Here is a 26,558-nt window from a genome sequence, read left to right as displayed (position 1 = left end):
TAAATATATTCAAGTAAAATAATCTTTTTAGTAGGTTTTCATGGAAGGAGTTACTCGGTCGGGTTAAATTGTTTGTAAGCCGACCATCAAACAAAGGATTTAAGATACGATTAGCTGGGAATTAGTTGAGCAATTGTTGTTTATAGAGTTGGCTTCTAATAATATGAGAGCTATTATCAATATTAAAAAATATTATTATATGGCTATGTTTCTGGTACTTGTTTTGATTGTTGTAATATACAATAACAATCATTATCAACGAGTGCAAAAAGCTACCTTTCTAGTTTCAGATGTTACATAACTCTTGAATAGCGCCTGATATATTTTAAATTATTACCTAAGAATCGAAATCGCTGTAGGTATAAATGTCGTATTTTACATTTTATCGGCATCTTTTATAATAAATAGCCCCAAGATTATATACTTTATTGGCGGCGATAAAGAATACTTTATTTTTACCTCGGTGTAACATTGATTTTGGGTAATTCACTTGTGTGACGTAGAGCATGGATTAAGTTTTTATTTACTTACCTATCAGTATCCAGAACTCTATATTTACAAATAAATGTACAAATTTATAAGTACATAGTTACGTCAGGAAAGGAAACCACTTAAATTTTAATAAGAGCAGCGATTACGTGCCATAAAAAGCTGTAAATATGTAGTTAGCCAGGTTCCCTGAGTGCGGGTAATTTGCGGCGCCCCGCCCTGCGCGTGTGAGCCAACTACTTGTATCAATGCCTATAATTGCGAATCATAAGCAGCCCTTTCCACGCAGATATATAGACACCGCGTATACTGCATAATAATGCCACTAAATAAACTATTAAACGTTTAGATTCCAATGTGCAGGTAATAGCTTCAAAATATAAATACTTTAATACAAATTTTGTTTTATTAATGATCGAAGTTTAAACACAATTGTTTTTTGTAGGGTTGTTAAAATTTAATAATGTTTTAAACGATCTACTGAATATTTCGAATTCGTGTAAGTATATTGCATTGCACACACATAATGCAAATAGGTGGAAAATAAGAAACGCAAAGAAAATAAGTTTATCAGGTTCTTTATTGCTCCCCATCCCTAGTTCATATGCCATTAATAACAAAGCTCCGTATACTGTTATAAGTAGGTTGGTAAATATTATTATTATAATAGGCAAGTTTTATTTTTACACATGTCATGTGAATTACACTTCTTTCTTAACTTAATTTACTTAACTTAATTTACTTAGGCTCGACAATCTAACGTGAGAACATGTATTTTTGACAGATGGACTGATTGTTTTCATCTTCCATGATGGGAAAACAAACTGTTATTTACTATTTTTAATTTCGAGCCATTCTATTGTTTGTAGAGCCTTTTGTTCAAAGTTCACGTGTCGTGTATAAACCGACAACCGTAGTAGAGAACCTTGGCATAGAAAATTCAACAAGATTTCACTTAATTATTCGGTGTATTTTCAAAATAAAGTAGCCTCATCAAACAGGCCACCATCAGCTGCACGGCTGCAGGTCACGCATGTCCTAAATACTGACTTTTGTATACCTCCGCAAGCGGCGAACATAGGAGGTTTCCTAGTGGCGCTCACCGGTCGGTAAACCATCTGTGGGTTAAGCAACCATTGGCGCGGTCGTACCACAGATGGGTAACCGCATAGTGGTATTTAAGCTGGGTGTCTCCGTGTTTCGGAGGGCACGTAAAAAGTCGGTCCCGGCGGTAGTCTACTAAGATAACAGTCGTTAAGCCATGTCAAAAGCCTCTAGGGCGGCTTGAACAACTTTGACACTAGGTTGACCATTAACCATACGACAAACAAACCAACAGTTATTGGATTATAGTAATCTTCACATATAAAACACTTAGCGATTTTCCAGTGCCTTCGTTTCACCTACTTACTTTATGTAAATTCTCACTGACTAAGTATGTTGCATTTACGATGATTTACATAACTACAGTAGATATGTCGTAATAAGCATTGTTACTTCCTAATTTTTACCCTCAATTTTCCTCAATTAGATTAAGAAACGAGAGGAGTGTGCGAGTGAACTGATTCAAGATTATAGTGTTGCAAGGAATGAAGTCTATGCGTAATTATTTAATTATACGTTGGTACGCAACTTTGTAACTATGATAGCTAACAAGCTCCTTGGGATCAAAGATTATGCAGCTATTTATACGAGCTCATTGCTAGTTGCAATCATAGATCGAATAACTATTAGTAAGATAAAAACGTACTTATTTAAACATGAACACAGTAGACTGGTAATTATTCTAAGGTAAGAATATGGAGAACACCATTCTTCTAAAGAAGAGAGAGAGTCTAATTTTGATACTCATTCGATTTCATGTAAATATCATTAAATTTTACTTCAGTTAGGGTTTAAATCAAATGAGATATTTTAAAAACTAGCTGACCCGCGCAACTTCGCTTGCGTCACATAAGAGAGAATGGGTCATAATTCTCCCCGTTTTTGCAACATTTTCTACTGGTACTCTGCTCCTAATGGGCTATCTAACACTGAAATATTTTTTCAAATCGGACCAGCAGTTCCTGAGATTAGCGCGTTCAAACAAACAAATAAACAAACTCTTCAGCTTTATAATATTAGAATTAGTATAGATTCCGTTATTTTTCAGCTGAACAGTTTCAGGCTGAAATATCGACGTCATATTGACAGCTCTCAACCATCTTGGATTTAAATAGTAATCAACATAAATGTGACAGCAATGGATTCTTGGTATTTTGATTAGGCTTGTGGAATGGATTACGTAGAGGGACTAGATAAGCGCTATATGCGATAACCTTAACACGGTAAGTGTCGTGTACTGAAGGATAAATCATAAATTCTGGTACTGCTTTTCTACTATGCAAATTGATCAGTCAAAAACAAGAGGGACATCAAGATCCTAAATCTAACATATAGCTACGTAGTAGTACGTAGACACATATTTGATACATGTACTCATTTGTTTCATTGTGAACTAAAGGTCAAAGTCCATAGTTAAAAGGCAGTGCATCTTAGTCCTCCTTTGCCCTACCAATCATATTTGTATCTACATTCGATTACGAAAGTAAATATTGACTGAAACATCGGAAACACTTCAAAACACTAATTACTTTCAACGTAACCACTTTGTAAGGAGAGTTGTATTACGTACTCAAAGTTTATCAGTACGCACACATGCACGGTGTCCACGTGAACTGATATATAGAGGGTAATATTACCGCGAGCGGCCAACAAACAATAAGGTGCGATAAGCAGATTCGGCGGCGCTTTTCATGTCTCGCCTTTGTCCGAGTTTAATCCGCCGCGAGCACCGCCCGCCCCGCGGCGCGCGCGCCGGCCCCGCCTACGCGCTACGACACCTAGAGCTTCCCAACCTTTTATTAAATTATCTACAAAACCGATTGAATTTGATCAGCATTGTAAACTTCAATCGTGTTTTATATTTATACTTCTCATTTCTATCATCTGAAACTAATAGATACTTTTATTTTCTCTAAATTGTTTTCGTTATCATAGTGTAACTAGTGAACAATAAAAGATTATTTTATTGCAGGTTATATAATTTGAGTGTTTATGTGCACACAAAACATAAAGATACTGGGATTGAGAACATAAGTAACAAAATCACGATGTTTATTTTACACGTGTTTTCCAATTTCATATGAATTTCCAGTAAAGGGCTAACCATATTGGATATGATGGCTTTCATAACGAATCTGTAAAGGTACATAAAAATACTAATTACAATTATTATGATACTGCATGTAATTTGACATTCAGCTTAGACCTGGCTGCTAGGTTTTGAACTCGTTTTGCGTACCTTGTGATTTCTAAACTTCGTAGTACCTAGTTAGTTTTTCTCATATGCGGTATGCGCGAATTCTTGCTGTATAATATAGGAAGTGTAGTAAAGAGTCAACTGCCTCTGTGGCGCGGTCGGTAGTATATGCGACTGCGGTGCGAGAGGTCTCAGGTTCGAATCCTGGGTCGGGCCAAAAAGTCTTTTCTGAGATTTTCTGTTAAGAATTTCCTAGAGATTGCCCGGAGTTAGGAAGTTGAGGTCGAAGACCTCCGTGCCTCGAAGAGCACGTAAAGCCGTCGGTCCTGCGCCTGACCTCTCACTGGTCGTGTCGGTTATCCGTCCCACCAAACTATGAGAGTGATGGAATAGAGAGTGTACCTGTGTATTGTGCACACACTTGGACACTATAAACAAAGTCCTGCACAGATGGCCAGTTTCAATGAAACTGACCGCCGTAGCCGTATATCGGCTAGGAGGACATTACATTAGTAAAGATTTCATAGCCAAACTACCAACTATGAAAGGACTATGTGGTTCGATATTACAGGCCCCAGAAAGAAGATTGTCCAATGTCCATCTCCTTCCCGTTCCAGTTTACCACGTATTTCAGATCTGCAAGGGTTCCTAAAATTTTAAATGCACGTTAAGATTTTAAATTACAAACAAAATAACCCAGTTTGTATTCGCAGCTGAACTTATTCTGTTTGTACGTAAATTAATGATTCCTCCAATACTTGATTGAGTGTGCACGACGGATGCGCGACGGATCGAATAAATAACACGATGTCTTAATCCGCTGCTCTGCGACATGTTTATATCGCTACAAAATTTTACTTTATTATATTGCTACATTAATTTTGTAACTTGGACTTGTAAATGTACGTACTAAAGCATTCATATATTCGGTCATTTTAATAAAGCTTTTATTGATGTTTAATTAGCGTCGGTACGTGAACGCGGTCCCGCGCCGTCGACATAGATACAGATGTCGAGACAAGTCATTCGTGTCAAGGCGAATCTCTGTTTACGGTGTTTACCTCGCGACTAATCGGGCTCAGTAATACTCAGTATTGAGTCGCTAAATCCCAATAAAGTTGGTCATTCACCAATTTCACGGTGCGTAATTATCAGAGACGCCGCTGATTGTTTTAAAACTAGACGAGGTTTACTTGGGAACAATGATTGGTGCGTTTAGTGCGCGTACGGCAGTCCATAAAACGAGGTGACGCCGTTTTGTTCCGAGCTGCCTTTTTATTGTGCACTGTATAAATTTATGGAATCATCATCGAGTTGTATGGACTCCTCTATTCGTTCGCAGCGTGGGTCCATAACCATTACGGATTGTATTTTGATACAAATTTATTTACACTTGTTAACGTGCCGTAGACACGAGACCTTTACTTCGGAACACGTTTCAAATTGCTTTATGAACCTGGTATGCAAGTATTTTTGTTATTTGTCTGCATTATATTTGACATTGATTCGTAACCTTATTGAACTTGATAAAGTAGTTACTGCTGCCGAATACATTGATACTTACTTCATACTTATGTATACCTGTTGGAACTATAGTTACTCGAGTTATGAGTATTTTTGTTTGCTCTTGACATCATACTTCACAAGGTATTTTACCCGTTTATTGGTGGTATTAACCTCTTAAGATAGTTGTCTCCGGTAAAATATTCGTTCCAGAAACATACCCGTATCTCTTAAAACGGTTTGAGGTCAATGTTCGGTGGTAGAGATGACAATGCATAAGCAATAAGCATAGCATCTCAAATTTGCAGTGCTCTTGCTGAAAGCCTAGACGTTTTCGAAACGATTGCAACGCAACGTGAAGAGATACCACTTAACGTAGTTTCAGATTGAAAATGTCTAAGGCAAAGAAAGTTATCGCCTAACATCTCATCAACTATTTTGGACATAAATGATTATTTGTATATTTTTGGAATATTTGGGAGCATTGATTACTACAAAAGAAAAATAATAAATGTGTTTCACCTAAATTGACACATCTCGTGTACGAAACATGGACGCTGACAAGAGAAGCTGTGCCCAGACATCATAGAGTCGCGCATGGAGTTATGGACAGCTATGTTTGGGGTTCCAGACAATGAAATCCGGCGACGATAACCAAAAGTGTCAGACATTGGACAGGATACTAGGACCCGAGTGAAATTTTCACACATAGCTTACATGGCAGGTGGTGCCGAGCCGTAAGGGAATGGCGTCAAATGATCAGTTAAACCATGTGAGCCATGTTAAATGTACGGGGTTTGCCTGTATGAGATTGGCATAGCATCCGGGAACAAAGTGAAGACAAAAGGTGACTTATACTACTAAGCAGTAAGCAGTTGGTATAATTAGTTCTTACTGCTGTTACAGATGAATTTTATAGTTAAACTACACTGCTCTCGGTTATGGATGAAATATCCAAGTGTGAAATTTCAAGAAGCTTTTGTTACGTAATAACTTATGTAAGTAATACGACGTTGCATATTTACACGCTTCGCTCAAGATAAAAACCCAAATCGTTTATTGTTTTTATCTCTTTATAATACCTACACAGTGTGTACTCAATTTCTTTAAGCGTTTAATTGTATTGGATATGCTGAAACCGAAATGGAAGGCTAGGTGAAAAACACTCACACTGTCTAATCCTGAAAACTCTAAACCGTAGCACTGTAGGTACACTACACTGTTTTTCGAAAAAGTATACATTTCAGAGCATTCAAAGTACCTCTATAATTTAAATAATTTAACTACGGACTTAATTTGTTGAAAATAAATATTTTAAAAGAACAACAATAAACATGTTGCCGCACGGCAGCTGTATATAAGAGGCATATGTGCGTATAAGCATAGCCGCGGGCTGAGGCTCGTTATTTTCTGGTCAATTGCCGCTTTACAGCGCCCGCGCATCCTCGCTTCCAATTACTGCCCAGCCGCCAACGCTATAAAATTTAAGCCACAATCTATAAAGGCTTAAAGAACCAACAGGAGAACCTCATCATGCACTTAAACTGAAGGAAATAAGACATAGTTTTCAATAGCAGTAATGACAGATGTATGATTCCGAAATGAGGCTGATGCAAATTATGCTTAGGTAAAACGTGTTTGTTGTCCGTCCCGAGTTTTATTTTTTACAATTATATCGGCTTGGTTACTTGGAAATGCATTCACGAGAAATCGGAGAGGGTTTCGTGATGTTTAATAGGCTTAGATTAGAAGTTAAAAGCCGGGCCGTGGGCAGCGGCCATTAAATGGTTCTCAGGACACGGCTACATGACTTAGCTCTCATTAGATGAATAGTTCTGTCGAGAGCAAAAAACGTGTTTTCACATAACCTTTATATACTTAACGATGGCTCTTTGGATCTGTATACTGTTTGTGCATATAGAATTTAGTTGTAAAACACATCAAACATTGATCATATGACAAATGCTAGCGATTGTTACTTGAAATAAGTAATGTTAATTGCGGTCAGTTTTTAACTGTGTGTACAAGCGTGCACGCAATAATTTTGCTAATTTCGATTTAATGGGGTTTGCTAATTATAAAACAATCAAAACTGTTTTACAGTCCAAAAGCGCACGTATTTCGCCGATACTCGGCTTCATTACAGAATATAGGTAGGTAATAAACGCTGGTAGTTTTGCAACAGCAATTAAGGTAGAAGCCGACAAAGGGCTCTGGCGCTTTGAAGTCACCGACGGCGTACAGCATCCGCTTTCTCCTGGTAGATAAGGCCGGATATGACGTGGCCTTGCGCCCGCGCACCCGACACAGAGCTTTTCACGATTACTTGATACATTCCAAACTGAGGATAAAAACCCCCAAGTATTTGGTAGACGAAATATGAGTGCATGAGTCACCTAATGAAAGTAATGGACTGGTCAACTCTGCCCGAGGTTTATCTTTACACTTTGACTCTGTTTACTAGCGACGCTACGATGATTACGTACATAAAAGCTAATTAGCAGCAAATATAAGTGTTTTATTTATTTACCGTCTGATTCATAAGTCCGTGCTTATATTCCATGCTACTGAATTCATACGGGATTTACGAGCTAGGTAGTTTGGATTCGCTATCAGTTTTACGGCGCATTAAATTATGCAGTTTTAGCGATGCACTTTGGAAGCAGAAGTCGTTCGTGGCGTGGAGGGAAAAACTTGAAAGTAGGGGAGGTGGAAGGGCGGGGTGTAGCGGGGGCGTTCGTAGCGGGCCAATAAAGGCGCGCAGTAAATCCACGTAATTTAGAGCGGTCGTAAATTAAAGTTCCGCTATAAAGTCGGGCCGGCCGCGTACCTGCCGCGCCCGAGCCGCGCCGCGCCGCGCCGTGCCTCGCCGCCACGACACGCACGTACCGCGCCGACCCGCTCCGAGCCGCTCCGACCACGCCGACTTGTAAATCAACAGCCCGTGTGAACTCCGCACATGTCCGACTCCTGCCCTCGGCATAAATTAACCTTCTACTCATTACATAACAACAATGCCAGTCGCTACGCCAGCGTACCCCGTATTGCGTATATTAACGACAATTTTATTAATACGAGTCATGTCAGTGACTATCTGCACTGCGGTTATTACATACTTCAATATAATTCTCATATTTCTGTCACGTTTATAAGTTAGCTTCTAAAAGATACTTTACAAACTTATTTTCAGTAAAATCTTAAAGGTTTGGGTATTATGTACTTCGTACATGCACTTTTTATTGACTCTACAATTATCAAAATATTTAATGAACCTTTATTCTGCAATGTCAATGACAGAATATAAATTTTAAGAATGTGTTACTTATAATTATAGAGTTAGTAAAACTTGAAAACTAAGCTATATTAAGCTACATAAAGTCCCAAAGACACATAGGAATCATTATAAATATATCTAATAGTAATACCTAAATGATTTTCATGGAGAATGAAAAATACATAGGTTATTTAGTATAACTATATTTTATGACTTTTCTTTAAGAATTTGGTACAGCATTTATTATAAACAAAATTAAGGAACGTGTAGTTATTGTTAGCACTTTGTGTTAAAAGTAAATAAGTTAAGAATGTATAAAGAAAATCAGATAAAAATGGAAAATAATCCTGAATAATGACGCTACATCATTACATGTAAAGTGTTTTAAATCATTGTATGTTTCTTTGATAAGGGTTGTAGAAAAAAGTGGTACACAAAGGGTGCCAGATCCAGGCTGATCATTTCCTGGACATTTCTGGGGCCAGGAACGGAATCAGAGTTTTTGTCTCCGGTCCGTGACTACATACACTAGGAATAACAAAAAAAATTTTTGCAGACTTGACGCAACTTTGACAAAACTACTAGTCTCACGCCGGGATAGCAAAGTCAAGTTACTGGACCCGGAACAACACGCAAATTCCGGGACAATCCCAGAAATCCCGGCCATCTGGCAAGCCTAGGTACACATCGGTAAGTAGTACTTACGTAAAAAATATTAGCGTGGCAGCGGCAGGTAATGTGTACTTATTTCAGCTCCATGCAGTTGAGCTTTGGTTCTTTAATAGCACTACTATCGAATCTCGAAAAACCATTAACATTTCCTCAGTTAACAGATGTTTTCCATATGGGAATCCGGAATAGCGTGCATCTTTATTGTTATTATTTTATTAGTAATCGGTTATTGAGAGGATTGAGATATTACCCTATCAAAAAATGTGATCCTGAATACTCTCTACGCAGCACTGTATTTTCAAAAGCACATCGCGTTTAACACAAATACGTAGGTTACATACATATGTATTTGTATACATATACAGAGCATAAGATACCCGCAAGTATATATCCACAAAGTTATCTTTGTTATCAGTGATCTACGTTTCGGTTAAGCGTTTTATTATCACGATAAAGACATTCTTTACGATTATCTGTCAATGTTATAAACGTTAGAAAGACTTTAATAACTGTAGGTACCATTGACGAGTGACGGTATTGTAACTCTAAACGTGATTTTACGTTCGATCCCTCGCATTATTAGTGTAGCCCCATGAGGTCGGCCGGTGGACCGCTCGATTACTCACATAAAGGAACACATTATCTGTTTTATCTTACCTAAAACTCCCCAACAAAGAGATAAAAGCTCTAAGTTTACCCGTCGCGTGTAAATAAATTATACCAAGTATTGTGTAGGGCGGACTTGGATTGTCTAAAGTAAACTTTGGATATATTGTGGTCCCAATCGTCGCTGTATATCACTCACGGTCGCATCACGTGTTACGTAAAAGGGTTTTATAGCGGGGCTTGCATCTACACGCAGAGATAACGCATTCAAAAGTAACCAGCTAATCTCTATGTAGAGCTGCTACGTCAAAACCGAACAAATACACTGAGCTCACGAGAAAACGTCATTTTATGTGGGTTTTGATCTTCATTGCTGTATTAAGAGTCACACTAAGTGCCTAATTAAAAGTAAACATGTAGATATTATGAAAACAAACCCGTATCTTTAAAAAAAAAATAGATCTTTCCTTCGTACCTGTGTAGAACTTTACCAGCTTTAGATATTCAAGCCAAGTCCAGAAATAACCGGATAGAAAATTAGTAGCAAAAGTTTCATACCAAATTAGATATTTCTGGCCTATTTATAAATAGTTTCAGTTGTCAGGTTGAAAAACCAAGCCTGCCAGCTATGTGATTTTATGACAGCTATTATTTGTAATTTAATGTTGTCATGTTGTTTTTAATGAAGTGTGCGGTGTGGCCATTAGCGGGATGACGTAACGACACGTCACGTAGATACATAAGCGTATTGGGTGCAGGTAGTGGTGTGCGAGGCGGGCGAGCTCGAGCGCGGAGCTTTGTTATCTGGCGCGGAGGCCCCGCCCTGCCGCCGCGCCGCCGAGCCTGCTCCGCGCATCCAACATGGCGGCCGCACCGCGCCGGACGACGGTCGGCGCGACGCACATTTACGGCCCTAATGAAAACCACTTTAATTAATTCACAGCAATCACATGCGCTGCAGCTTTTATGTTTATTGTTTCCATATCATTTTAAAGCACCACATTTTGATTTCTCAAGAGTGTCACCTCCATTATGTTTTGTTTGCGAATGGCTCCCGTTTATTAGTGCTACTATTATTACGATTGTTCAATGATTATTACCTACGCAAGTTTTCACTTAATGTTATTAGAATTATGTTAATAGGAAATTATTCCTTGTTTTTACGATGACAGCAGTTATTACGGATAGCCGACGTAGAGTTCATCAGGGACAATCAGGGTAGATTATTATGCGAACTAACTTCAATTAGTAGATACTTACGTACATAGGTAGGTAGGTACCTACCTATAGTGCAAGAATAAGGAGGTGAGTAATGAGTAGGTAGGTACTTACCTAATTAAATTCGCGTGTTCGTAACTGTAATGAATTTTTCATGAATTTCGATATTTGTGAAGTAGAGGCGATTTCCTGCCACTATCGACCATCGGGAAGTAGGACCTAGTATTTATCGACAACTTTTGTATGGGACTGATCAGCGCTCCTAGCGTTTATATAACGAACTATTTTATTCAGGTAATTTAATATGTCCATACTTGGTTGTCGAAACTATCGACTGAGGAAAACGCGCTTCAGTAGGAATACTTACCTATAATTACATAATATGTTGAACCATTACTTTCGGACTTTGCGTAGGTATGTACATTTAAAATTGATACAAACTTACATCAATTTTGAATAAATCAGCACACCGCGATAATTAATTCAGATTAAGGAGAGTAGAGATATTACAAGCTTTGTTAGTTATATGGAGCACTTTTTGCAGTAAGTAATTCTAACATATCTCACCTAGTTTAATACGCACATTAAAAGTCATGGAAGACTAACCTAGACGATGCGAAGCCGACGATGACATTTCTACTAGCTCTAGCTGCTCGCTTCACAAGTGACAGTTATCCGAATGCTGGTGTAGGAACCTAGATTTTTAATAGAGTTTCGAGGTTGTTGAATTACCTTGAATTGGATATTGAGTAGTTTGAGTACTTAGACAATTTTTCGTCAATTAAAATACTACCTTACCTACTTAGGTACATACTTAGGTATAATAGAGTAGATGAATACCAGTCAAATCAGCTACTGTTTACGAAATGAAAAAAAACATGTACTTAATCAATTAATACTTAAAATTATGTTTCAGTTAATAACGATTTCAACATTGCTATTAATTATTGTAAATAGATTCGGCACATAGTATGAGCATTTTGGTTAAACTTGTTACGATTAGATACAAGTTTAATCATTTTTCGTTTACCCGATCAACTACGCTATTGGTCCATAGAGAGAATGCGATGGGTAGGTAGATACTATTAATAACTTATTATCCAAAGTGTTAAAGACAGCTATAACCGAACGAATTACCCACCTACCAGTGGCGAAGGCTCCCTATAACCCGATTCCTACCGGCTTTACCTTCGGAACACTCCTAAAAATGCGTCCCATAAATGTGTATTATTCTCAAAAAAAAGATCATTCATTTAAATTAAATTCTATATTTATTACGACATTCATCAATATTTTCAATACGACTAATTTAAATTAAATAAATGAATAAACGCCTGTTCTATTTGTCATTGCAAAAGTTGCATACCGAAAATTGCCGTCAAACAACTCGACGGCGCGCGCAGGAATCGCGTAAAGCGAAAAAGAATTCGATGACGTCACGCGGACGTACTTTTCTATGGCGCGTTTTACCGGCGAGGTAACCCGGAATTCATCGGCTTATTGGGCGACTAGTAGGTACAACAGGCGCAGCGGCGCGGGCGGCGGCGGCGCGGCAACTAGCGAATGTGTGAGTGAGATGCAATGATATTTAATGAAAGAGAGACAATGAATGCAATTGTTGTGATGGCATTTATGATTATTGATTTTAGATTTAGTTTTGTTTTCATTTGGCGCGCTATTTTAGGTTATTTTGGATTATTATGTTTATTATATTTGGATGAGTTAAATTGTGTTAAATTATCTAAGAATGTTATTATTTTGTGTAAAATCGTGGTTATTGTGTGAATGTACTGGTCGTATCTTACGTGTATTAAAATTTGTAAGTATTACTTTCATTGTTATTGTTTGTGTATTGCGATCATGGACAACAAGTAGGTAGAAGTAGAAGCAATAAATATTGTTAAATTTGTTATGAATCAGTAAATTAATGTTGTAGAGTGTAGACATTGTTTTCAAAATGCTCCTAGTATAGCTCTTATAATACAGAATGCAAAGGACATGATAAGTATTTTAAACATTCCCTTATGTTATTCTCTACGATATAACTTTATAAATTTATCAATGGTTTATTGGTACCTAGCTGTAAAGTGTTTTTATTATTTCTCAGATTGATTCTAGTAGATAGCATTTGGAGTCAATCAAAGTTGTATTTAAATACCTACTAAGACACTTACCTATAAACACGAAATTAGAAGTAATAGGATAGAATCATTCCTCATTAATAATTTCGGTCATAGGTAGGTACTTAGTTCTTACCTACTATGAAAGTAGTTCGGTAGATCGGATCGCAATACAACGATTTATTCTGTTAACGTATGGTAAATGGTCAACCTAGTGTCAAATTTGTTCAAGTCGCCATCGCGTCGGTCACCCACCTACGGAATGACCGCACCGAGAGTTGCTTAACTTTAGCTTAAGTAGTTTTAGCTCCGGCTTCCCTTTTAACAAAACTCACCCTTCGCCACTGCCACCTACCTTCCACGCAAGTGGCCAAGTCCAAAATCCAGGCAATACACCAATAAGTTTTCAAAGCATTAAAAAATACAATTTGTACAAGGAACTAAACCAATAGAAAACGTGCGTTCTTGACAATTCATTTAACAAGAGGGTTTTAAAATTATATAACTCTTTTAACTACTGAACAATTAATATTTACTTATTTTCCAATCCGGAAAGAGATTTATGCCAAGTCGTGGGGTACTACGAGAATTGGGATGTTAATACAAAATATTGCGACTTATACATTATGTCTCTACTATCAATGTAAGAAGCTATTCCGCTGTTTCAGTTGTATAGATTATGTCTGCAGTAGAGTAGCGCGATTCTCTACAGTCGATACTGTCAAGTATCAAAAGTTTGACATTGTTTGTTTGTTTGTCGTATGGTTAGTGGTCAACCTAGGGTCAAAGTTGTTCAAGCCGCCCTAGAGGCCTTTGACATGGCTTAACGACTGTTATCTTAGTAGACAACAACCGGGACCGACTTTTAATGTGCCCTCCGAAGCACGGAGATGCCCAGTTCAAATACCACTATGCGGTCACCCATCTATGGAATGACCGCGCCAATGGTTGCTTAACCCACAGATCGTTTACCGACCGGTGAGCGCAACTGGCTATGGGCGCCTTCAAAATGTATTGATAGCATAAATACTAAATAGTTCCTACGATGCCCATTGGGGATGCTGATCAGATTTTCATACAAAATTTCTCGATGACTTGCCGGTTGTCGGTAGTCGATATTAGTAGAGAATCGAGCTGCAGAGCTCATTATGAAAACTGACATCAGAAAAATCGCCAGTCTACACATGATGTATTAAAACCTATTACGATTTTGGTTGCCTCTGTCATTCGAGGTTGTAGGTATTATAAACATGTTTTAAACTATATTAAAATTTGTTAGCTTTATTGTATTCTCTATCAATTATTTTATTTCTACTATTCAAGTGAAAACAAAAGCGCTTTTAAGCATAGTTTACTTTCCACTTTACAATACTATGGCATTTACTATCTGCACGAGTGAGTGGCCATTAATTGTGTAATCGTGATTCATTAACTCAGTCGTGACCAATCAAAACTGTTTTAACATTTTGGAGATTAAACTTACTTAGTTATTTGTGGTACTACTAATAAGTACTGTAAATGAGAAAGTTTGTGGACGTATGTATATTTGTTATTCTTTCCAGCCAAAACTACAATAGTTTGCGGAGTTCGATGAAATATGGTACCCAGTTAGATTTATGTAATTCTGAAATTATTTTTTTGCCCAAGAAAACACTTTCACGAAGACGATGCCTCGAGCTGAAGCTAGTCGTGTGTAAAAATGGCAGATGTAAAAAATTACTTATTTTATACTCCCATTTTACGCAAGTAGGTATTTTTCTCCGAATCAAATGGATTTGCTTCGTTATAAATGTGTTATGTAATGATTTGCATTGAGAAAATATAATTAAACAAACGGCAGCCGGATCAAATTTCAAATTGCTATCAAAACGGTTCGCATTCATATTTTGTAGGGTGACCATTGTATTGCGTTCAAATGGTGAGACTGATTTTGATATTAGGTAGTAAGTAATACAAAATGTTTATTAATAGTTTTCAAAACCCAAGAAACTAACCAGTTGCTGGAGAATGTATCTTTGATTAAGAACGGAAATAATATTTACAAGAATATTGATTGTTTCTCTTATAGATTGTCGATTGTTTCTGTTTTAAATGCAGCTTTGAAATTTTTTTATTCCACGAATATTCATTTCGACTTTATTTTTGCGTTTATTACTTATATCATATCATAGCTGACCATAGCAACTTTATGGTGCCACATTTGTCGGTATTTAAGAAACATAGACGTGATTTCAGAAATATACAAATGCAATGATGAAAATCCTGCAAACATTTAGTGTAATGGTAACCGTAGTGACTTGTAGTGGTGTGCGAGTTGTGAGATGCGAGATGTCCCTGGCGGCCATTTGTCGCGGGCGGCAGCTCTCCCCGCGGACTCGTTAGCGCACCGCGCGTCAACGCGGCTGCTGATTTATTTGCCTTTATTCGCCTTTATTCACATTTATTCGCCTCTCATGTCGCGCAACACAGCTCCCACAACTGACACATAAATGTCGCTTTTGTTTCTCTTTACGAAACGATTTAGATGTGTTCTGTACGCGTGGGGACAATGACGCCAGGAAAACCTTGAACCTTTGCTGAAATATGGCCTCCATTTTTTTGAGTTGCAGAAATAAAAGCAGTGAAAATGTTTTAATTCCTGGTATAAAGGAGGCATTTTCATTGTTATTAAACTATTTATAATCAAAATTAAGAAGAGCGGGTTTATTCTATATCTAGTTGGTACTAAAATATTTGTTACGTTTGTTAAGGGTAGGTACACGTAGATGTTCGTCATTAGTTTGTCAATATCTGGTAACGAGCGGAGTATCGTCTGCCGATAGTGGCCACTAGACTGATAAACAACATACCTGTGTCGTGTTCTTGCGTACACGGGTACCTATGTTTATGTCCTTACGTAAATATTGTTTAATGTATAAAATCTTTGATAAAACTGAGAAATTTATTTGGAAACGTTTGTACAGAGCTGCAATAAAGTTTACATATTTGAAAGATATTTAACATAAGGAATAAAAAACTGTTTACATAGCTCATTATTTACGCAGCCGTCATATTTCAACTAGGAGTTTCCCATAAAATATAATATACCAAGGTATAGATTGTATAATGTCGTAAAGATAACGCAGAGAGTGTTTCTGTATGTATCTAGGTATCTATTGTTTTAACAATTTTATCAAAATTCCGGAAACATCTGGTTGGTACCTTTGAATTTGGAATAAAATATTAGGTCGGGGAAAAAGTGTTTTCGCATTATAGTATGTATATGTATGAACTTGTAATAAAATCTCTTTGGCTTCAAGAATCACAAATGAGTAGGTACACCGGTTCATTAGGTTTCTTTCAGTGAGCTCGTGAGGTACCCAAATATCGAGCTTTTTTGTGTAGAGAAAAGATTTTATTACAAGTTCATACATACTATAATGCGAAAAGACTTTTTCGCACGACCTAATATCAACAGTTTGGCTGACAGGTGCAAAAACAGCGATGCTGGCTCAGGAGTGGCAGTCGTAGTGACTTGACTCCAGTATTTGGACGTTCGTGAAAAATACATCACATATCATATCGGTTAAAATACAGCTTATGGTTAAGATCAGTGGTTCCCAACCAGTGGTCCGCGGAAGTCAAAATATGGTCCGCGAATGATATTAAAATTGAAATTATCACGATGATTGTAACACGTTATTTTAATATAGACTTACATAGTGGTCCCTGCTGACAAGAATAATATAAAAGTGATCCCGGACTAAAAAAAGGTTGGGAGCCCCTGGTTTAGATGATATTGTAAAAATCTACCTTCGCTACCACAGGGTAGCGGAGCACTTTGACATTTTGAATGTGACTAAGAAGCCAGTAGTCATCTAGACGACATTAGACACTGAAAAAACTGAGATTGCTTCATTTTAAAGTTCAATATTTTACTAATTAAAATATGATTTAAACTTTATGAATATTATGTTTACTGAAATTTATGATGATCTTCGATATCGATCAAATAATATTAATTGATCATTTGACATTTGATATGGCGTAGTAGGTACTTCTACCTGTTTTTTTTTACATCTACAATTCTCTCTCCATCCCATGGATTCATGGAAGAAATTGCCTTGTGCGGTAAGGCCCCCGATTGTCCATTAGTATCGTATTTATATTAAATAAGTACAACAAATAAAAAGAGTGAGTTTTTATTTGTTGTATTTTTATTCTGGTACATTGTGGACAATAAAGAGGTCTATTTATTTACACCCCAATGATACTGACCTGTCCCATGCTAAGTAAAAAAGCTAGCTAGAAATGTTTATACTGTCGGGTTTATGGTTGCAGATCGGCGGCATTTATTTTAAAAAATATCACGAGCTTTTGCATAAACGTGAGCTATAAGCTCTTAACTATGCCATCTTAGTAAATTTCAGGTTTTTCGTAAAAATGATAATGACGTACCTACTTAGTAAAGCAGGTATGTCCAATTGTATTCGACCTCAGAATCGTGTGAAAATAACAATTTAACGTTGTTTGTAGTTTAATTATTAAAGCGAGAGTATCTTGTGTGGAGTTTAAATTGTGTTTGTTCTATTTAGGAGATTACGTTACAATCAGACACGGAGGTACATCATGTCACGTGGGAGGGGTTTTTACATGATGTAATTTGTTTAACAATAGTGCAAAGCCTAATGAAATTATTAACCGACATAGGGCTGAAAACGCAAAACCACACGATGACATGAACAGTGGTAAAATGACACAGCTACATGAATTGTAACCTCGTAGTATAACTGCGCATTTAAAAAATCAAATATGTAAATATACGAGTGCTTATTGTTTTATTTGTCATTACAATCGGACGTTTTTAAGGAAGCGAATGATGAAGAGCAAATATAATCAAGAAATGATGTATAATTTGTTAATTACCCACGAGTATAAGGATTCATTGGTCTATTTGAACATTTTCGAGTATTAAGTGTACAAACTTTGTTAAGACACTAATTATTGCTCTCGTCAAAAGATTGGTCATTTTTTATCATCATTAGATAACTTTATTTCAGTCAATAAGGGTATTTTTTGATGGAAAAGTGGCTCCAATTGATATAAAAAAATGCGAAAGTCATGGGCAACTGTGTAATTTTTATATTTCTGGAATCTACCTATGAGTAGCTGGAAGTACTTATAGGGAGTCGGAATTTTACTAGGCTTTGTATGATGTTCTTATTGTTTTAAGCAATCATAAGTTAAAATGGGCACAGATTCTTTATCCAATGTTTGTTGTCATAACTAACATCACCTACTACTTAACTAGCATCTCGAAGCACAAAGTACGTCTTAACAAAATTAGTGGCCAGTGTTCACCCATCTGTGTGGAGACTGCGCAAAAATACTTGAAAATGAATACCGTCTTTCATCGATTTGGGACCAAAGTGGTGGTGTTTTTTTCGAAATAAAGTGGAGAGGCAAAAGTTGGCATCTCTCCCACCATTGCCATGCATCCCACCTCGCATGCCTAAAATTTTAATAAAAATAAAAATTTAATTTATTAATTGAGGGCATGCACAGTCAGCGTGGTGTACTCACGACCTAATCTCTTCAATAATTTGGGAGAAAACCCTTGCCAAGCAGTCGGACAGTACCTAATGGGTTTAAAAAAAGTAAATTTCGGAAGTAACTTGAGTAAATATATGACATTTCCTACGTTGAGAACAAATCTATAGGATTTTGATAAAACAGTATAGATAGGTATTTAATGGTAAATACCTACATGCTACCCTGCACGATGACTGTTATTCAGATATTTAAGAAAATTCTTATAAGTACAACTATCTATAAGTGCTCATAAAATAAGCGTTATATCTACCTACTTACCTAGTTATAAATTAATAATGCTTAGGTTGCAGAAATCTTGAGATGGATAACCGAGACAACTTCTCAAATAGATGGAATTCTTACTACTTAGTTAGTATACAAGAATTTTCGAAATCTGATCAGTGCCTCCACGTAGATTAATTCTGAAGGACCATATCAATGTAAGAGCGAAGTGGACACATAAAAAAGGCTAATCACACCACCATATGGAAGGAATTACAAGAAAGAGAGCAGTGCTCTGTAGTAATACAGATTAGTAAAGAACTAATTTTGTACTAGTTAAAGTGTAAAATGTGGTGAAACTTACAGGCAAACCAAGAATTTTTGATAAAGTATGTAAAAGCGAATAGATAGACAAAATAATTTATTGCACTTGACTTTTTAACACTCACGCCACCTGGTGGCAACGATTTGAGACTCAACACGTACTACCGTTTCTATAGTTGATCACTAGATGGCAGGAAAATGGCAATACTGAATTCTTAATGTAATGCCATCTAGCTTTGGAAAGCAAAACTATGACTCGTAGATTATTTTCTGTTTACTTTTAGTATCACCAGATGGCAGTAGTAAAATATTTGGTAGTGTCATCTAGCGGAAAATAGCAATACTAAAATAGGTTGAACAATTGTACGCATTTACAAACATTGTTACTAGATGTCGTTTAAAATTTATGTCACTGCCATCTAGTAGACCTGGCTAAAACCATTAAGTGTGTATTAAAACGTTAAGTTTGAAAGATTTCCCAAAAGATGTCGTTTAAATTTTTTTGATGAGGAATTGAGAATATTAAATTATTAAAATTTTTGTAGGTGATCATTTTTAAAATGTTTTTTATAAAATTACTTCAAAATAATATAAAAAGATACGTCCAGACTAGTGCTTCAAGATGGTAGGCCAAATGTATCAAATGATAGAGGGGTAAGTTAAGTAAGAGGAGTTTGCTCAGTGGACAAGGATACAGGCTAATAAAAAAAAATGATCGCACAATCAAATCCTATAGGATAACAGGACACTCTTGTGGCCAAACTTTTTTTAGATTTTCATATTTATATTATTTTTTAGGTCTAGTTCTACTAGTATCTACTAGTACTACTAAAATCTAAGGGAGACCTAAGCTCAGCACTGCGGTAGTGCTGAGCTTAGGTCTTCCTTAGATTTTAAGTTTTACATTGTATCATGTCATCCATCAAATTTGGCCATTTGTCCATGTCTTCTCGCTATCTTTTTATTGGATTACCTAATCCCTTCAAATGAATTTTAACACACAAACATTTACTATAAATAAATTAAAATTAAAATAGTTAAAAGAAGTGTTTATTAGAAATATTCTGTAGAACCAATACAAGATCAATACAACTAAATCTAATTGGCTTAGAGAATGCCAAGAGATCTCTCCACCACTGCATGAGGTTGGCCGGCCACTTCACAGTGCTCTGGAAGGTTGAGAATGTCTTCAAATCCAAGGTCTAGGTGTTTACCCGTCAGAACATCATGTTGGAAATTAGACCTCTGAAGGAAGGGCAGGTGACCAATCTGGAATATTCAATATTATGGATAAGTATTGATTTTGGGCAGCAGTACCTAAGTATAGACAATACCTAAGTATAGATATAAAAGTTATAGCTTTACTTACTAACAAAAGTTAATTCATCTTTCGAAACAATGTAGCATTCAATATTAATATCGTCTTAAATGAGTAGTAGCCTTTCCTTGGTTCTTTTCAGTTCAAAAGCTACTATTTAACAATTATTGCTAGTCATGCAGTGCTATATACATTGATTGAGTATTTTATATTGGGGTACATACCTTGCTTGTGAATTTCATTTCCATTGTGAGCTTGAGTGGAGCATGAAGTCCTTGGATGTTGCGAAGCATGGCCATGTTCATTTTTTCTTGGTTTAAATGGAACTGGAATTATTGTTTTCAAATATTAAAGCTAGTGGCTTTGGCAGTTAATATCAAAGAAGTAAATATTGCTGACAAAGGATAACAGACAGTTCATACTATTTAATTGAGTCAACAAGGAGATGGGAGAAAGTTCAATAAGGATTTGAATGATAAGTGTTACTTACATTTCTTTCTGACACTTCAAGAGGATGAGACAAGCCTAGTTTGGGTTTGGTGCCACTAAGACCCGCCACCAGTGGGTCTGGCACACCGAACGGGCCTTCTTGTGGCTTGATGGAACACCCATATTCGGGCTTAACTTTCAGTGAAGGTAAACCAAAACTCTGAAACAGTCAACCAAAAACATTGTCATATACTGCGGTAAAGAACGAAAATAACCTAAAACTATAAAAGTTCAACTCACCATTTTGCTTGTTTATAATGCTTTATTTAATTTAAATCCGTATTTTCTTGCTTTGCTTTACGAAATACCAGTATATTAGAATCGCAATTGTAATACAGCCAAGCGTAATTTACCGAGTCGGCGACGCAGCTGTCAAGTCACGCAAATGTCAAAAATTGTTAACTCACGTCCACAGATAAAATTAATAATGCGTTTAGATTTATTCATGCATGTTTATTTAATGTAATAAAATCTTTTCCATCACAATATTTTTTGTCTAGTTATGAAAAAAATATGTCATCAAATGTCATAGTTTGTTTTGTATATGTTTTACAAGGCTAAATAAAAAACTTAAAATACGATATTCTTAAGCATTTAATTTTCCTTATTTTGTAATTTCCAGAATCTATAAACATGCCACCAAAAACAGCGAAGACAAAGGAGAAAGAACCAGTGAGTTACATTAATTTTGTAGTTCATAAGCATTATCACCAAACCTATCTGAATAAAATACTCTCTTTATAGTTATTAGTGCAGACATCAAATGCTGGTGGTTAATGGCTCCCAAAGCAGGCACCAATAAGTTGCTTTTATACGTATTTCAGGGTGTCTCTAGAATTGGAGTTTCCAGGCAGTAATTTATGTTACTATCTATCCATCTCTATATTTATTTTTTTATTATAGTCTCCCGAAGAGATACAAAGAAAGAAGTTTCTTTACAAATGTCGATTTCGCGCCATCGGACGTATGGTGATGGCCAACACGTATTGGATGATCGAGGCCGCTGAACAATACGAAGGCGTTGAAGATGTTAAAAGGCGCGTTGCACAAGCCGTTCGTGGCAAAACCAAAAAGAAACAATTGCTGAATATAACGGTTATCTTTTTAAATTACATTGTTTTTCTTTTTGACTATTAAAACATTAGTAGGTAATATCCTCAATATACCTATTTTCAGTTTCATTATTCCTAATGAAATAAATATAACTAAAGCAATATTATTTTTTACAGGATAAAGCTCTTTTGAACAAACCCGCTGTCGATAGAACTGATAATGAAAAAAAATACATTTACCGCATCATAGGCGGTCTAAAGTGCTTCAAGCGTTATCCTAATGTAAATATCGCATTATAGTTTCTGAAGGTATAGTGAGAATGCCCTCTTAATTGTTTATAGTAATTATAATTTGTAATACTGTAATATATGCTACAGCACGTAAAAAAGAAACTGGCAGCTGTAACATACTTCAAGTACTATGGACCTGGACGTGTTATAGTTCGACAACACCAGGAAGCGCATGCATTGTATTTCATAGTTACTGGTGATGTGATCGTCAGCCAGATGATCTTTGATGAACTGCTGCAGCAGTATGTCTCTATAGACATCGGTATTATGCATCCAGGCGACATGTTTGGCGAAGTGTCACTGCTACATAACATTCCTAGGACTGCTACCTGTACTACAGCTGGTACCAATTACTAATAGATAACAGACAAAATCATTATCTCATTAATTATTCCGATGCTCATATTCGTAGTATCAAATTAGAACAAACCTAAAAGGTAGATAAAGTATTAGAGATTTGCGATTCACCATTACATCTAACATCACAGGAAATGTAGAGAGCTACATGCTTGACAAAATTTGCGTCATCGATCTAGCAGCGTATCCTAGTAACCATTCATGTTTTGTTCATTCAGTCTGGTTTCTTAACTTGGCTATCAGTGTTCTTATATTGAATATTACGTCTAGGTCACTGTGAACTCCTCACGTTAATGAAAGAAGATTTTAAAAATGTTCTTCAAGCATCCGTGCAAAGGCAATGGGACGATGTGCGACTTGCTATGTCTGCGTTCAGTTATTTCGATGCGCTTGATGAGGTAAAAACCTACTTTTACTATTGACGCCTTTATGAAAATTATTTTAATTAAGTGGTTTAAATGTATCGTAATGTTTATTGCAGGTAGCACGACGAGAGGGCTGCATAGTTGCTAAAATGAAATCTTATGCTGTTAATGAGACTATATTAGGAGACGGCGTCGGTGTTCCTAATTTTGTCTATTTCATCCTGTCAGGCCGCTGCCAGATGATTGAATCGCTACAAGTGGTATCCACCAACCGTTTGGGTCGTGTCTCGTATCAATTATACGACCCATATGTAAGATCTTTTTACTAAGAATTATTTACTTTTACATTCACATTGTAAAAATATCATAATCGTTAATACTGTGTTATAGGTACCCAAGGAAGAGAGCGAGCAGGATTTGGATACTAAATATTTTGCTGGTTACAAAAATCTTTCTGGTACTAAATCTGGAAGCAAAGAACAGCGTGTTTCAATGTCTGAGCCCGAGGATGCTGCAGCAGATGTAGCCACACAAACGCCTAGAGCTCATAGTAGTATATTAAAACAAGCACAAAAAGAACAATCTACGTCTAAGCAAGGAAGTATTCAGATGGCTTCAGATGTACTAGTATCTGACAGTAAGCGTGAAAGCGTAGCCTTTGAGGAGACGGCAGGCGAAGGTGGTCAGTCGGTGATGGAAGCAAAGGATGAATTAGATGATAAACATCGTTCATCTGTTGCCTCAAATATGTTATTAGCTCCTGATCAACCCCGAGAGTCTGTCAGGTATCGCTAAAATTAATTAATATAATTAAATGTCTCAATTTTTTTATTTCCTAATTTATTACTCTCAAATAAATGCGATAATCCTAATCTCTCCCCAAAGTTAGAGATTAGGCCTTGAGTCTACCACGCTACCACATGCGGGGACTTTGTATGCCCTCAAGATTTCATTATTCTATTGCTTTTTTGTCTTTTTTTAGGTTCAGCATTGAGTCAAGAAAGCTTCCACCGCCAAACCTACGAACATTTTTCATGCAGGTTAATAAATTCGTTAAGCATCAACTATGTGAAAACGATTACAGTGCCATGATCTAGAATTACGTTATTACAATTACAACAGGAATTTGGTTACTCATCCTTAAATTTTGGTAGAGTTTTATATAAATTTACTGCGATTAGCTGCGATAATATATAAATAAATTAATTTTTAAGGCTAGTACTTAGTAACATTAGTGAAATTAAAGTTGTACCTAATATTGCTATGTGTAAATAATGATTTAGGTATGTCAGTTCAACCCTGGGTCGACATTTGGCTTTGGTGAGAACATGCGGGACCGTCGCATCGTGGCACTAACTCAAGTCGACTGCATGCTGCTACCGAAAATATGGCTACTTCAACGCAATACTGCCAACATCTGGTCACGAATAGAACATTACCTAGATAAAAAGGTGTGCAGGGAAACCTTAATACAATCATAATAATTGTTATTTGATAATGTTTGTTGTAAAAGATGTTAATTGTCGCTTTGTTCCATAGCAGAACATGGGAACTATCTCAAAGTCAAATATGCTTTATATCATAAACTTTTAACAAGTATTTGAAATCGTCAAAATTTTTCTTATCTACCACCCTTTCGGAAAAGCTGTTGCTCGTAAGAAGAAACAGCAAGAAATCCACGGCTTGCTGTTTTTAAATGTCAATATTGTTTGTTTATCTGTTTTGTAAAATATGATTATTTTTGGTAATGACGTTATAATGAAGTGTCACCTCTACTACAGTTATTGAAAATTAAACACAAATATTATTAATTAAAGATAACATTATCGTTTTCAGATACCAAATAAGAAGAAGTTATTCAAAGAATTTGTATCGGAACGTCGTTGGCAGGAGTTCCGCGACGGCTTAGTGGAAGACGTCGTGGCGAGGTCTAACACAGTAAACTGGACATCAGTACATGATGTACCATATTCCATACGTATGGAGGAAATGATAGACATATAATTCAGTTTCAAATATTTTACCATACCGTGGTAATACTCGAAACCATTTCAAAATTTTATTAACCATCAGAGAATAATTTCTTAGCATTGACATATATTATGGTAGCACAAAGACATAACAGATGTGCATGGTAGACCTAAATAAGCTTAAAACATTATTTTTGTAAGATATTTTTTAACGACTATAACATTGCTACAATAATCAGCTAGAAGTCAGGACCGTTTAGTTATAATTTATAATGTACAGAAAAAGCAACGTAGGCCTTAGTAAAGGCCTGTGTTCAAAAATAAAGATACGTTTCCTTAAGGGCTTGTACACAAAACTGCGATGCGACGCGACGCGAATTCGCAACGCAGAAAATTACGACACGAATTGCTGCGATGCGATTTCGTGCGGCAAGGTGTCTCCCACAGTGATCACCCAGGGTGACGGGAATGCGTGTGCGAATCAATTCGCAAGTTCTTGCGATGCGTTGTGCGAGCTCGTAGATTTTTACGATGCGATGTCGCATCGCAGTTTTGTGTACAAGCCCTTGTTTCCCGGCTTTTCGACTTCAGTTTTGTTGTCAAACTTCAGTCAGATATCCGATATTTCATCAACGTGAAACCTGTGTTGATGTAGTGTGCCCGGTGACGCGATCCGCTTGAATTTGTAGTTCGTTAGAACAAAATTATATTCAGTAAATTCAGATCTTATGCAGGTCACCATGCTAAGAATTTTGTTCGGTGTATAAGGTATAGGTTCTTTTTTTCTAAGGTAGGTACGTATATTTGTTAGATCAATATAATTTACTTGGATATTAAAGATTATTTTATTTTAATTACTATTTGTTGTTTTATTGGTTCGTACGAACTTTGTACCTAACTGGAATTCACGATTAGCTTTCATGTCAACCGCCAGCTCTCCACCTTGTGAGTACGTAATATCTCTCAAAATCCTACTAATATTATAAATGCGAAAGTTTGTGAGTATGTATGGATGTTTGATACTCTTTCACAAAAATACTACTGAACCGATTACGATGAAATTTGGTACGTAAGTAGCTGAAGACCCAGAATAACACATAGGATACTTTTTATCGCGGAGTTCCTTAGGGATCGAGGTTTACACGGGAAGGGTTTCCACGCAGACGAAGTCGCTGGCGACCTCGGGTAATATAATTAATATTCGATCTCAGATTAAACAAAATTATACCACACAATGAGTGAAACTGGTACGTTACCAATAACATCCTTCTTTTTTAGAGTTAAATAAAAATGTTCAGATTGTCACACAAAATTACTCTTTCAAAATGCGTGTCACTGTGACAAGTATTCTGAAAGCGAATTTTATAAGTTCTCTCTTTTCGTTTTATACTTAGACTATTTATTTGATAAAGATGT

At 36.5% G+C, this 26,558-nt stretch overlaps 2 protein-coding genes across 2 annotated transcripts; one reads left to right on the top strand and one right to left on the bottom strand.

Annotated features, from left to right (window-relative positions):
• Positions 1-20,334: 20,334 nt before the first annotated feature.
• Pomp (proteasome maturation protein) lies at positions 20,335-21,507 on the bottom strand. Its single transcript, XM_076116307.1, has 4 exons — positions 21,348-21,507; positions 21,109-21,267; positions 20,843-20,944; positions 20,335-20,569 (listed from the first exon to the last, which is right to left on the bottom strand). The coding sequence occupies exons 1-4, from the start codon at positions 21,348-21,350 to the stop codon at positions 20,408-20,410; spliced, it is 426 nt and encodes a 141-aa protein (XP_075972422.1). The 5' UTR covers positions 21,351-21,507; the 3' UTR covers positions 20,335-20,407.
• Positions 21,508-21,638: 131 nt separating this feature from the next.
• On the top strand, positions 21,639-25,993 carry LOC142974145 (uncharacterized). Its single transcript, XM_076116305.1, has 10 exons — positions 21,639-21,779; positions 22,011-22,202; positions 22,337-22,441; positions 22,538-22,793; positions 23,078-23,205; positions 23,289-23,483; positions 23,563-23,957; positions 24,155-24,212; positions 24,456-24,623; positions 25,009-25,993. The coding sequence occupies exons 1-10, from the start codon at positions 21,741-21,743 to the stop codon at positions 25,174-25,176; spliced, it is 1,704 nt and encodes a 567-aa protein (XP_075972420.1). The 5' UTR covers positions 21,639-21,740; the 3' UTR covers positions 25,177-25,993.
• Positions 25,994-26,558: the final 565 nt, after the last annotated feature.

Source organism: Anticarsia gemmatalis, chromosome 7 (assembly GCF_050436995.1).
Source record: "Anticarsia gemmatalis isolate Benzon Research Colony breed Stoneville strain chromosome 7, ilAntGemm2 primary, whole genome shotgun sequence".
NCBI lineage: Eukaryota > Metazoa > Arthropoda > Insecta > Lepidoptera > Erebidae > Anticarsia > Anticarsia gemmatalis.
Note: the sequence above shows the minus strand (reverse complement) of the source record. Positions and strands in the feature narration are given on the sequence as shown.